Below are 13845 nucleotides of genomic sequence, written 5' to 3'. Positions count from 1 at the left end.
TATGCACTTGTAGACAAGAGCAGAACAGAGGAACGATCTGTTTGTCCCTTCAGCACTGAAGCAGGACAGGGATGGACGAGCCAACAGTCATCTTTTACCATTATGACAGCAGAGTAACCTTTAGCCACTCAGTTTTGCTCATGCTGAAATGAATAATCAATTCTTTTGACTTCATTAGGAACAAGGTAACATTTATCAGCCCCAATTAAATTCCAATTGGCATGATGCTGCCAGTGAGTTCAGAGCTACCCCCAGATGTGGATACTCCTGCTGAACTAGATGCTCACTCCCTTAGTATCAGTGCTGCCATCTACCTTGCTTTTTATTGCTTATTCCTTACTGCTTTTTGGTTTTGGTGCAAGCTTTGCAGTTCACCGAGGAGCAAACATTGTGTCCCAGCTCCCCTAATCATGCCCAATGTTTGTGTGAACTGGGAGAACACAAATCCCCTAAACACCAGGTAGACAAAACTGCTCAGACAAGCAGGATCCAACATCATGAGATAATTTTGCCATTGCTTTCCATCAAAATTCAATATCTTTGCAACCCCTTTCTTAAAACACATTTCCCAAAAGAAGGAGCAGATGAGCCTGGGTTATGGGAATTAAATGCATGTAGCAAAGAGCTGGGGCAAAAGCTCTTCTTGGAAATGTGCAGACCTTCCCCAGGCATCAGTGAGACAATCCATGGAGATGCTTAGGCCAGGACAACCAAATCTAACATCTTACCTTAAAAAGAGATAAATGGCTGCTCTGCTAAGGGCTTAATCAAATAATGAGGCATTTTGCTCAACAGAGTCCAAGCTTTGGTCCTGAAGAGCTTATCAATGAATTTGTAGGACGTTTGAGTCAGTGAAAAGCAAGTCCATATCTGCTTTACATTCAGTCTTTCAAACAGGATCCTTATATGCAAGACCCTTGAGAAAGTCACACATCAGAGAAGCTTGAAAACCAGTCGAGTATCTATTTGAATAGTGTAGTAACTGAAAGACCCACTATTTGTGTGCAATGAAACCTCTGTGGTGAACTGGGAATTGGTGGAACACGCAGAGCAGTAAAGCCTGGTTGATGCATGCCCATCACGGAGGAGGTCTATCTGAAGTGTCTGCTAAATCAGAACATTGCTTTGAGCGGTGCCAGGTGAAATCATGGATTCAGAGGGAATTGTCTACTGTTCCTCTGAGGAATCAGCTTGTGTGGTCTGACAGTGCTGCTTGCTCAAGGAACAAGTAGAAGGAGCAGTGAAGGATGGAAAGTGGTGAAGAGAATAACAAATAGGAAATTTGCAGACTTTCCCTTTGGCAAAAATTCCAATTCTATAGAAAATATCTGATTTGCTGTATTAAAATTAGGGAGAAAAGGGGGGATTTCTTTGGAATTTTTATGGAAATTTTGGGTTTTTTTCCTGGTATCTTCCTAATTGCTGTGTATCAAGAGCACCAGTCACAGGAGAGCAGGCATGTGTGAGTGAGGAGTGGGGATAGCTGAAAATGGATGGATAATGAGTGAAGTTAAGAGATGTAGAAGAGTTGTTTCCAAGAGGCAAGAGCATCAGGGGTGTGACCATGAAGACAAAGGGGAAAAGCCAGGAGGGGGAAAGACAAAAATCTAAGCATTAATGCATTTTATTTGTGAGCTCTTTTAGCACCTGGACCTCCAACACTAACAATATCAGGTGCCCATTTCAGTTATTCCTTCTTTTCACTATTTGCTCTTCTCTGTCTCTGTTTTGTTTTGTTTTCACCTGTGCTTCATGTAGTTTCTCTGTGGCTATGCATCCAGCACATTTGGCCAGTCGCCCACACCCACACCAAAGGTAAACTGAATACATGAGTTTCCTCTGTTGCATATTCACCTCTCTTTGGCAAGGATTGTGCTTTGCTCCTGTCGGTTTATTCCTCTTCCTGTGCTATCTATAGAGGATCCATTTCAAGTGACCGATGTGACAGCATTTTTATGGCTTGTTGAATACGTACAGGTGTATGACTGTGTCAGTTATATCTACGATTCAACCCGAAAGAGCTTTGTAGTGATGGGAATTTGGTTTGGATAAATCAGAACCAGCCCAAGGCTAAGTTTTGAGGATTCATTTTAATTAATTCCAGATGAATCATCTGTGGGATTTGGCTGTTCTTTATCATGGTGCCACCACTGGCTTCAGTGGGACATTATTGCTCCAGGCAACAGCAAATCTGGCCTATTTTGTCCCTTTTTGGGGCAGGAAGCTAACAGTTCATGTGCTGAGAGAGACTCCTGGATTGCATTTCTGGGTTGCTTAGAAATGCCATCATTCTCGGGGGAAGCTAGTTCTTGTCCAGGGGAGAGCTCAAATCCAAGCCTTCAAAGACACAGTTGATATTGAACTTTGCCATGATCATCGAAACAGGCTCTTGGCACCTTATTTTAGGCCTTTTCTGTTGCATCTCATCTCCTGACTGGTTCTGATAGCTTCCCAAACCTTTGTTACTAGATGTCTGGCCATAGGGTAACATACTGTGTGCTAAAGGTTTGTGATGTTAGCTTTGCAACTCTGCTCACATTTCCACAACAGTCTTTCAATAACCAAAGGATTATGTTGGAGATAGACCTGGCTTTCAAAATCCAGATCCTTGCATGAGGCTGAATTTCAATCCTTCTTACCTCTGCAATGTCTTGGATGTTTGGACTTGGAATTCCAATGAGGATGATCTGACCCAAAATGACTCAAAGCCATTCATTCCAGACTTGGACCCCTTCTCTTCCATATCATGATTGCAAATGGTTTGGATTGCAACATCTCATTGGGCCCTGCTCTAGGGTTGTAGCAATGCCACACACACAAAGAAATAAGCCTTCCTGAGTTAGGATATGATGGTATTAAATCCAGGAGAGAATTGTTGTGCAAAAGCTGTCAGAAATGCCCAGGATGGTCTTTTCATTTGAAGGCAACAACAGGAGATACAGGGAAATGGGAGACATAATACTGATGGTTTCTAGTTTTGTTGTTGTCATACTGGTTCTCGTAAGTTTTATAGGTTTTCTAATAAATAATAATTGATGTATTTATTAGGAACTGAGGCAAGAATGGAACAGCCAAGCCAAAAAAGGTGTTCCAAATATATCAACATCAGTAAGTTCTATAAAGTAGGGCTGTAGCTCAAAACAGTGATACTTGGCACCATTATGTAGCTCATGTCAACTTTGCATCTGAGGTCACCTTCTAGGCTGCACAGCCTTTAGGAGAGAGGCTATCTCTTCATTATATGTCATTGCAGAACCTGCTGTGAGGAGAGTTAATGTTCAGTGGTCACCTGAAGGCCACCCCAGTGACATTTGGTATAACAAAATAACAAACAAAAAGCATATTTCTTTCTCAGAATTCAAAAAAGGCTGAGAAACAGCATGTCATGTTGGCATGGCCCATTTGAGTGGCCTTACAATCCTAAAGAGATGGGAGGACAGGCTTTTGTCCAGAACCTTTCCCCAGAGTATTGCTGGTGGCACATGCTTCTCTCTGCTTCCCTACCTCACCTTAAGTATTTCATCTTTCTGCATTTCCACTGAAGCAGGTTGCCATCTCCCTAGCAGACCTAGTGTTGAGCATGGTGTTTGTGGGGCACCATGCAACCTTCTCCTTAAAGGAGAAGAATGCAGCAGGAATAATTCCTACCGTTTCTGGCTCAGTGGTGTTTCTCCTTGTACTTGCCTTTCTCCTTGCTTCTTCTTACTTGGTTTGAATGTTATGAAGAAAATAACCTGACGATTGCCCTATCTAGAACTCTGGGTCTGTGTTAAGACCATCCTACCTAGTGTATCTTTGTGTCAACCTAAATCCACTGAACTGAGAGGGTGCAGATAGGCTTAACTGGTATTTGCTTTCTCAGCCCTGGACACATAAGTACCTAAATGCGTCCAGGATATCAAAGGAAAAAGTCTGAATAGGTCCTTAGAGAGTTACAGCTTCCCAGAGATGCTCCAGCTATGCTGGTGGGGATCTCAGACACCCCATGCTGGGTGGACATCCCTTTGTGTCCTGATGATGATAATCTGTCTTGACTTTTGTCTTTATGTTACTGCAAACAGCCACACATGTGTGTGCCTCTAAAGTTCAGACTTTGAGATGGCAGAAAGAAGTGTCATTGGAGCATGTCTGAATGTCATGCTGTCTGCACATCTTTCTGATCTCTCTGCTGAGATGGTGCTTCTCTGTAAACCACGTAATTATCTTCTCTTTCTTATTTTTCTCTTCTGCTTTTTCTCCTTTGATGCTGAGCACAGGCTGAGTGATTACTCAGTGCCCCAGTCAGCACCAGTGAATCCTGCTCGTCCTTCCCCATCACACATAGCTCTCATCCTCCCTTGCGCTAGGCTCTGAATGGACACCTGTGAAGAGATAGTCCCAAAAGATGTTAGTCTCAGAGTTTGAAAGCTAAGACGTGTCTGGCCAGGAAAAAAGGAGAATACATTCAGTCCTTTCTCCTTCAGACTATGGGGACTGGATCTGGTTTTAGCTAAAAAATGCTCCTGCTTTACTATGTGTCCCTTCCCTGTGAGGGTGCTGAGGCGCTGGCACAGACTTTTCCCAGAGAAGCTGTGGCTGCCCCATCCCTGGCAGTGTTCAAGGCCAGGTTGGACACAGGGGCTTGGAGCAACGTGCTCTAGTGGAAGGTGTCCCTGCCTGTGGCAGGGGGTTGGAATTGGATGAACTTTAAGGTCCCTTCCAACCCAAACCATTCCATGACTCTATGATTCTCCTCTGCATTAAACCCTGTATTTTCAGTGCCTTGCTACGCTGTGTTGGCAGGCTCCTCCACAACTTTCTGGGGCCATTTTGTGGGAACAAGGGAAGAGGGGTGATTCTCTCCATGCTGATATTGAGCTGAGGCAGGAGGAACCACTATGACTTCAGTGGTGTCACTCTGTCCCTGCAGGAGGAAGATGATGCAAAGCACTTATCTGAGTGTTCATCCTGTATCTGAGAGCCCAGTTAGGGCCCATAGGGTGCCCACCATCAAGAGGGGTCTGTGCACAAATGTCAGGCCCAGGAAGCATGTGAATGGATGGGATGGTGCAGTCTTGACAGGAGGAGCCCGGTTGGCTCCAACAATTTGAATAGGAAGATAAGCTGCTTTCTGGCCACCGTCCCTCCCTCCAGCTCTCAGATGTAAGGATGGAGATGGCACCACCGCTTTTTTCCAGAGCTGGATGCAGGCAAGGCATCAGCAACCTAGAGAGGCTTGTCTTGCTGTCCGAGGGCAAACTACTGCATTCCCTTGTAAACCTTTGTACAAAGCTTTGCAGCCTTCCTACCACCATGGCTGAGAAGCGACCTCTCCCAGCCAACCCCAGTTTGACAAACCTGGCTAAACATGCAGTTGCTTCCAACTTCCAGCCCTGCTTCTACATCTGTTGCTGCTTCTAACCCCTGTGGCTGTCCTTCCACGTTTCAAAGGTGACCCTTTGCACATAATTAACAAAGTAATAAGAAAACATGAATGAAAGCTATCCGAACCAGGATCCTTGGTGAAACAGTCTATCCCTCATCAAATCTTTGACAGAATGTGAGCACCAGACTGCAGGTAGTAGCTGCATCCATTAATTACACTAGATTTGCTAACAGTTTGTCCTTAAGGAAGTATGTTTTCTGGGAAAGATCTCTGATAGCCCCCCAAGCTCTTCTTGACAAGCAGGCCACGTTTTCCTGGTGTGCGCATGAGCTGGGTTTTCTCTTGTTGGAATTCCATGATGACTTTGTGTTTGTGTTGATTGGGTTTGTCTCAACATCATATCCAACCTGAGCTGTGCAAATTCCCTGCCCAGGGCAAGGGAGTTGGACTAGATGATATTTATAGTTGTGTCCAACCCAAACTGTTCGGTGATTCTATGAAATTCCTCAGGTTTGGGTGGTGGGAATGTTGTCCGACAGGATATTAATGCTATATGATGAAGTGCACATAAAGATTTTAACAAAAGTAAAGGTAAAACTCACCACCTTGCAAAAAACATAGCAGCAAGGCCAGTGCAAATGGGGACTTTGTGACTCCATACGTGGCTTGACCATCTGTGAAGAAGAGGATGTTTGGAGGAAAAATGCATTAAAATCCTGCTGGAATCGTCTGTTTGGGAAATGCCTGGCCATTGGGTCATGGCACAGTTTGCCCTGATTTTAATTCGGATGGAGTTACATCCTGGTGCCAAACTGCTCTTGCAACCCGCCAGCAGTACTTGCTGCCCCACTATAGTTCCCTGAACACCAGACCCTATGAGACACACATCACCACTGTGACTGATGTGTAATGAGCTCATGTAATAGTGACAGACACATAAAATGATCTAGGGGCTTCGTTTAGGTTGGAGGTGGTTTAACAAGGTTCTCCCGGGGCAGGGAGAAGACATCTCCATTCTGCTTTGGAAACACTTGCCCCGTAATGGAGATTGTATTATTAATTTAACCAAGGGAGCTAAACCAAGCAAAATACTCCAAATCATCCTGATTCACCCTAAAAACCTACCTCATTCAGTCTATTTGCTGTTCTTTTCCAAACACATCTTGAATCTTCCCTGTAGTACAGGCTGAGGAATATAGACCTTACCAGAATTTTCTGGAGCTGTTGCAGTCACCCTGCAGCAGAAGTGCCCCTGGATTGTTTTTTACCGTACATGGGTCATTGGTCCCAGACTCCATGGAGCAGGAGGTGCTCAGCCTGACATGAGGAACCAGGACAGAGGGGTTGGCATGACCATTCCCTGGGTACAAGGGAAGCCTAAACCATCCCCAGGGAGCATCCCTGGGCAGATGCATTGCCCCATGCTGCAATATAGAGATTTTGATGGCCCAGAAGGGGCTGTTTGCTCTCATGGGCAGATCTCCTTCATGGCTCTGCATAGGGCATATGGGACCTCGAGTCACACAGAGAGATTTGAGCAGGAGAAATCAAGTTATGGCACTTTCCCTCCTTGGGTAGAGGCGTATGGAGCAAGTTGGCAGAGTCTGGCTATTGTAAACTCGCCAACTCAACCCCATTCTTCCTGCAACACTCAACCTCCTCTGGCCCTGCTCCCTCCTCCAGCCCTGGCTGTCACAGGAGGTTCCAGGGACGTGGCCGGAGGGGAAAGGCACTGTTATCCTTTCATTTCCTGAGCGTGCTCCGCTGTGGTTTTACAGGGAGCGGAGACGAGGAAGCGCTCACCAACACTCAGCAGCCAGTTCAAGCGGTCCCTGGAGCTGTTGATGAGGACTCTCAGCGTGTGCCAGCCCTTCTTCGTCCGCTGCATCAAGCCCAATGAGTACAAGAAGCCCATGGTAAGTCCTGCTTTTCTCTCCTGGTTGCTTTTCATATAGGAGTCCCCCTAGGATCACTCTGCCCTGGAGCTAACAACAGAACTTTAGGCAGCAGTGGAGCCAGGATTGATCCTGGGTGCTTGGAAAACCAACCCACAGCTTGTTGTGCGTCAAGGGAGTCACCAAAGGGTTGGCAAGATCAGGCACTTGCTTTGTGATCCAACAGCACCCCAGAACCTTTTGCAGAGGGGATCTCCTGCTCCTGCCTTTCTTCCCAAGGATGACCTTAAGGAATTCACCCTGTAGCCCTTTCTCCTACAGGAAATGCCTCATAGGGTAGGCATTTCGCTACCATCTCTTAAGCTGAGAGGCAGGGCCCTGGGTTTAGTCCTATGGCAGGGTTCAATGCTTCCTGAAAGTGATTCCTCTTTCCATGGGTGTTGTCTACAAAATCTTTGCTCCTAAGGGATCTCACATGGTTTCATCCCAGTTTGATTCTTTCAACCGCTTTTTCATTGCACCAATTGCAAAAGCACAGTTCTAAAAGCAGAGGAAAAAGAGGCAAAACAGCACAGAGAATAGATGAGAGGAATTATTTTGCTCTGATTCCCAGGGGTTTGCCTCAAAAACAACGAAGACTCTGGGGACAAACTTTAAGGAGCAAATTAAAGGGAAGGAGGTGGCTGCAAATCCCCCTGACCACAAACTGCTCACGGAGGGGACTCCAAGTTTAGCAGCAAAAGGTAGATGATGAGGTGGGCACTGAATACCACTGTCAGCACCTTGCAGGATTGGACCCTGGTGCTGTTAGCAATCACTGTTAGCTGCTTACCACTCTATAGTGATACTGCTTGGGGAGGGAGAGCTTTATTTAATCATGATTTCAGCTGCTTGTTCTGTGAATCAGTGTACCCATGTCTTTGCACTTCAGTAGTGGTTAATCTCACCAAAGCTGGAGCTTTATCTAAAGTCAGTGCCTCTTAGCAAAGCTCAACTCAGTGCAAAAAAGCATAAAATACTGAATTTCAGAGCTGTTACGTACAAGCAGTGTTTGCTTGAAACTTATTTTTGCTGTTCAGTGAATATAATAATGCAGGGTGAAAAGTTTGGTGGCTCTCAAAGCCACTTGCGGTGGTCTTGTCCTGGTTTTGGTGAGCATAAAAAGGCACCTAATAGCATGTTAATGGAATACTTAGGTTTAATATTTAACAATATGTCTGATCTGAGTCTATTATCTGAGCTGAAATCAAAACAAGTCCTTCTTTAAGATTATGTTTGGTGCTGAGAAATAGATGTACATCCTGAACTGATGTTAACAAATTATTCCCAATGCCCTGACTCTGGGCTGCTTTTATACTTGGATGTCTGGGGTTCTTTCTGGCACTTTGTGTCCTGTGTAGGAAGCCTATATTTCTTCAGCTCTTGCAGGCACTAAGCCAGAAGTCTCTGTCCAACCCATTTATCTACAATACTTTCAGTGGGACATAAACCCAGCTATAAGCTTGAAAGATTAGAACAAAGAGAAATCAATCTTCCCATTAAAGTAATGAGTACTATGGCTAATACTGAACCAGAGACTAAGTAATGAGTAGATGAGCTAATACTGAACCACAGACTGGAGTGCTATAAGATATGAAATGTCATTTCTTGCTATATTTATTTTTGGCCTTGGTTTAACAATACAAAGGAAAAGAAAAATCCTAGATAACAGCACACAGAGCTGTGCAAAAGAGAACATGTTCTGCGAGTTCATTTTCTGTCCCTGGCTTTGAAGGAAAGTGTGCTGATAGTGATAGGAAATGGGATAGTGGGAAGTGAAAGGTCAGTGGAAAGTCCTGGCTGTTTGTTATTTTATGTTATTTTAAAACTTATGCTTCCTTCTACAATGTGCTTTAGGGGAAAAAACATTGTTTGCACAAGGAGCCTGGCCCTGGAGTTCTCTGGGTCTGGGCATGGTCCCGTGCTGCTGTTTCTGAGCATTGCTCTGTTGTTCTGGTTAGTCCAAGAGAAACGCAGGGGGTGAATTAGGTAACAAACCATGCAAAGAAAGTCAAAACTGTCTCCATTAGTCTGTGCTTCATCAGGCCCTGATGCCAGGAGCACATAGCTGAAGCCTTACAATATCTGAAGGAGACCTATAAGGATGCTGGAGAGGGACTCTTCATCAGGGACTGTAACAATAAGACAAGGGGTGATGGGTTCAAACTGAAACAGGGGAAGTTCAGGTTGGATATAAGGAAGAAGTTCTTTACCGTGAGGGTGGTGAGGTTCTGGCACAGGGTGCCCAGAGAAGCTGTGGCTGCCCCATCCCTGGCAGTGTTCAAGGCCAGGTTGGACCCAGGGGCTTGGAGCAACCTGCTCTAGTGGAAGTTGTTGAAACTGGATGAGCTTTAAGGTCCCTTCCAACGCAAACCATTCTATGATTGTGCTCACCAGTTCTCCTCTCAGCGCTTTGTGTAATGTGTAGGACACATCCAGCCTTGCAAGTGGAAATTAAAGAAATGAAGTGAGTCAAACACTCAACACTTCATAGGATGAAGTTCATTACAGCCAACAGTCCTTGGGTCCACCAAGTGAAGGATTTGGGTGGATGCCTAACTTGCTAGCCCCACACATCCTTGGAGTCCCTACTTCCCTATGGCCAACCCAGACTATGATGTGCAATCAAACCACAGTGCCCTGTAACCTCCCCAGCTGTTTGACCGGGAGCTGTGCGTCCGTCAGCTGAGGTACTCAGGGATGATGGAGACCATCCGGATCCGCCGAGCCGGATACCCCATCCGCTACACGTTTGTGGAGTTCGTGGACCGGTACCGGGTGCTCATGCCAGGCGTGAAGCCAGCATACAAGCAGGTGAGCATCTTCTTTCATGAGTAAAAATTGCTCTCTGCTGGGCTCTCCAAAGGTATTTATAGGTGTGCATCCTCTCCGAAAGTAATTAGGCAGCATTTGATGCCCAGATGTTACAGTGGTGCTCTGGGCTTTCCAAGTGAAGGAAAAATGGTTATGGGGCTGGCAGGGACAGATAGCTGTATTCAGTCTGCCCCTCTTACCTTAAATGTGATGTCAGTAAAGCTCTGGGAACCTCTGGGTTGGAGCAATCCCAGGCACAGCTACAGATTGAGTGGAGAAGTGATTCAGAGCAGCCCTGAAGGGAAGGACTTGGGGTGTTGGGTGAGGAGAAGCTCCCCATGACCCGGCTTCAGAGTGTGCTTGAGCCCAGAACCCCCCCGTGTGCTGGGCTGCACCCCCAGAGCGTGAGCAGCAGGTCAGGGAGGGGATCCTGCCCCTCTGCTGCGCTCTGGGGAGACCCCCCCTGCAGTCCTGATCCAGCTCTGGGGCAACAGCACAAGAGGGACGTGGAGCTGCTGGAGCGAGGCCAGAGGAGGCCCCGGAGCTGCTGCGAGGGCTGGAGCAGCTCTGCTCTGGAGCCAGGCTGAGAGAGCTGGGCTGGGGCAGCCTGGAGAAGAGAAGGTTCCTGAAGGGGAGACCTTAGAGCAGCTCCAGTGCCTAAAGGGGCTCCAGGAAACCTGGAGAGGGGCTTTGGACAAGGGCCTGTAGGGACAGGCCAAGGGGAATGGCTTTAACCTGCCAGAGGGGAGATTGAGATGAGCTCTTAGGCAGAAGCTCTTCCCTGTGAGGGTGCTGAGGCGCTGGCACAGACTTTTCCCAGAGAAGCTGTGTCTGCCCCATCCCTGGCAGTGTTCAAGGCCAGGTTGGACCCAGGGGCTTGGAGCAACCTGCTCTAGTGGAAGGTGTCCCTGCCCGTGGCAGGGGGTTGGAACTGGTTGAGCTTTAAGGTCCCTTCCAACCCAAACCAGGCTGGGATTCTATGATTCTAACCTCATTATCCAAACTTCTGGAATTGGGACCAGAAAAGATCCCTGCTGGCCTTTGGAGGAGCAATGAGTGAAGCTGGTCCTGAGGGTGAATCCCTCCCCTTCTTCTACCAGGGTGACCTGCGTGGGACATGCCAGCGCATTGCCGAAGCAGTGCTTGGGAAGGATGATGACTGGCAGATCGGCAAGACAAAGATATTCCTGAAGGTAGGTGCTTCTCCGCATACCCCTGCCATCCCGGACCCTTTGCCTGTGAAGGGGTCTCCTACCATTCCCTTTCCATCGCGAGACATGACCGTTTCCCATGGTCTCTGGGCTGGCAGTGGGTAGAACCTGGGCCAAGGTGGGATAGTTGGAGCTGTGTTAGGAATGGGCGGGCAGGAGGAAGTCCTGACACTGCCAGCACTGATGCATGCTCATACCCACACAGATGCAGAAATAGTCCCTTAAAAAGCTTGGCTTTTCTCATTCTGAGTTGAGGTACACATCCTCATCTCCTGCCTTCACCCAAAAAGCACAGCAGCAGGAGGGATGTCCATGCAAAACCCTGCAGAGAGAGGGACTGCTAGCACAACAGGCTCACTTTGCTTTCAGCATGTCCTTGTGCAACCCAAGAGGTGCCTACAGCCTCCCTTTCTGCATCGGTCCAGCTGATACAGAGCAGCCCAACGCTGCAGATCCCCATTTGCACTCATGTCTCCTTACAAACCCTGTGTTGATCTGGCAAGATCAGACTGAGCTGGCCAGGAACCAAGCTGGAAGCAAAGGCTTCTCTCGAGTGAAAATCTCAGCAGCAAACCCTGACCACTTACATCTAAATTCACCCCCACCACCAGCACGAGCACCCCCACCTCTTCCCTAGAAACCATTCCCACTGGTTGCTCTTTCCAGAGCCTGTTATCGAGATCTCACAGCTGTGAGGGAAGGAAATGGGGAAACTGGGAGGCCCCATGGGGCTGCATGAGGTCAAGCAAAGCAGGAAGCATGTGAGCCTCTGCTGCACCCAGCGTGGCAGGGCTCAGCGTGCCACAACCAGGAAAGAAAGCAGAGTTACAAACAGCATGGAAGGAATCAATAGAAAGCTTGGACTGGTGCATCTGAAAGAGTCAGGGCAAGGAAATGCAGTGTTTCAGGGAGTTGTTTTGTCCTTACTGTATGGAGGTGTTGCAGCCTTGGCCAGAGGGAGTGATGGGACACAGGCAGCCTGGAGTTTGTTCCCAAACATCTACAGTGTTCCCAGGAACTGATTCCATGTTTGAAAGCACAAGCAGGGAGCTCTGCATGGAAAAGCAATGTAATTTGGTTGTTTTGAGACTATGAAGTATTGTATCTGCAGCTTCTGGATGCTCTGGTTTATTTGGGAGTAAAGGCAGTAGATCACTAGGGCTTATATTAGGATTTCCCCAGTGAGTAGTAGGTGGGTTGATACTGTGGATGTAAAATGTCCCAAGAGCTTATTTTGGACATCTCCTCTGGGGAAGGGCCTCATACCACCCTTCCTTCCATGTCAGGCAGCTTGAGACATGGGTGCTGTGTCTGTTCCTCCCACAGGACCACCATGATATGCTGCTGGAGATTGAGAGAGACAAAGCCATCACGGACAAAGTCATCCTCATCCAGAAGGTGGTCCGTGGGTTTAAAGACAGGTAGGTGTGAGACCCACTGCCAAAGGGAAAGTGGGATGTGTGGGATGCTTCACCCAGCAAGTGGCTCCTGTGGGATGCATCACTCCCTTGGTGCCTGTCTGACCTGTCCTGCATGCAGCCAGAGAGATGGGAGACCTGATGTGTTGGCAGTCAGGTACAGCAAGTATTGGAGGAGAGCAGTAGAGGAAACAAGAGGAAACCTGTGTTATCTGCCTCAAATGTGGACAGACTGGGACCTTTTGCCCCTGTTCAGTGCTGTTTCAGGCAAGATGTTTGCTATGATAAAACACCAGTGGGACTCTGAGGCTGCTGAAGGCAATGCTAAGCCTCCAGTTGATGGGGATCCCCACAAGACTGTGATGGAACAACTGAGCCATCACTGTGACTAACATTACTCTCCCAAAAGCCTAAGGGGTTCAGGACTCTTCCCTTTGCGACCCAGTTGCCAGACTTGGGAGGAGGGCAGGTAGCCCATGGGGAGCTCATGATACGGTTGTGGAAGATGAGGGGGAGACAAGCTTCACCCATGGAGGAGGGACAGTTCCTGGGGCTTTGTGCTCTTTGGCTGTCCGAGCCATGGCTGTGCCTTAGGCTTTGTGCAAAGGGCATATGCTAAATAACTCAGCGCTCTTTCCACAGTAATCCTAGAGAGACCCCCAAGCCCTTCCAATACAGTTGTCTTTGAGTTGTCTACAGGTAGAATCAGGCCAAGCTGAGAAGGACAGGAGGAGCAGATGGGAGTAGCAGGGTGATGTTGCTTAATTTGCACTTGATCATTTGGATGAGAGATGAGATTGAATCCGTTCTTGGGTGCTAGGATTGAGACAGTGGGGAGAGCACACAGGGAAGGGATTTCAGATTTGAGAGGAGGGTACAGGATGGGGAAAGAGGGGACCATCCTCAACATCTCCTGCTCTGCCCATTCCCATAATCTGGCACAATCTGCCTACAGAGACCTGTCAGAGAGAGCTCCTACAGATCTTTTTATGAAAGCAAGAAGAACTGGGGGAGGAGACTTTTTCAGGCCAAAAATGCAGTGCTTACTCCTCCTGGCTGCTCAGTTTCAAATCTCCAAAGAATGAGGCCCAGGAGATGATGAG

At 47.5% G+C, this 13845-nt stretch overlaps 1 protein-coding gene across 6 annotated transcripts in view; it reads left to right on the top strand.

Moving 5' to 3' along the window:
• The window catches only part of MYO7A (myosin VIIA), a 107885-nt gene that overhangs the window by 61131 nt on the left and 32909 nt on the right, over positions 1–13845 (top strand). For 3 of the 6 annotated variants that reach the window (XM_030477018.1, XM_030477020.1, XM_030477017.1), the window contains 5 exons: positions 1759–1815; positions 7144–7281; positions 9955–10113; positions 11214–11306; positions 12651–12745. In XM_030477018.1, coding sequence (XP_030332878.1) covers positions 1759–1815; positions 7144–7281; positions 9955–10113; positions 11214–11306; positions 12651–12745 — 542 coding nt within the window. The remainder of the gene's footprint in view (positions 1–1758; positions 1816–7143; positions 7282–9954; positions 10114–11213; positions 11307–12650; positions 12746–13845) is intronic. The other 3 variants (XM_030477022.1, XM_030477021.1, XM_030477019.1) reach the window with 1 other exon arrangement.

Source organism: Strigops habroptila, chromosome 2, assembly GCF_004027225.2.
Source record: "Strigops habroptila isolate Jane chromosome 2, bStrHab1.2.pri, whole genome shotgun sequence".
In the NCBI taxonomy this organism is placed as follows: Eukaryota; Metazoa; Chordata; class Aves; order Psittaciformes; family Psittacidae; genus Strigops; species Strigops habroptila.
The sequence above is the reverse complement of the archived record's forward strand: the minus strand, read 5'-3'. Positions and strand labels throughout refer to the sequence as shown.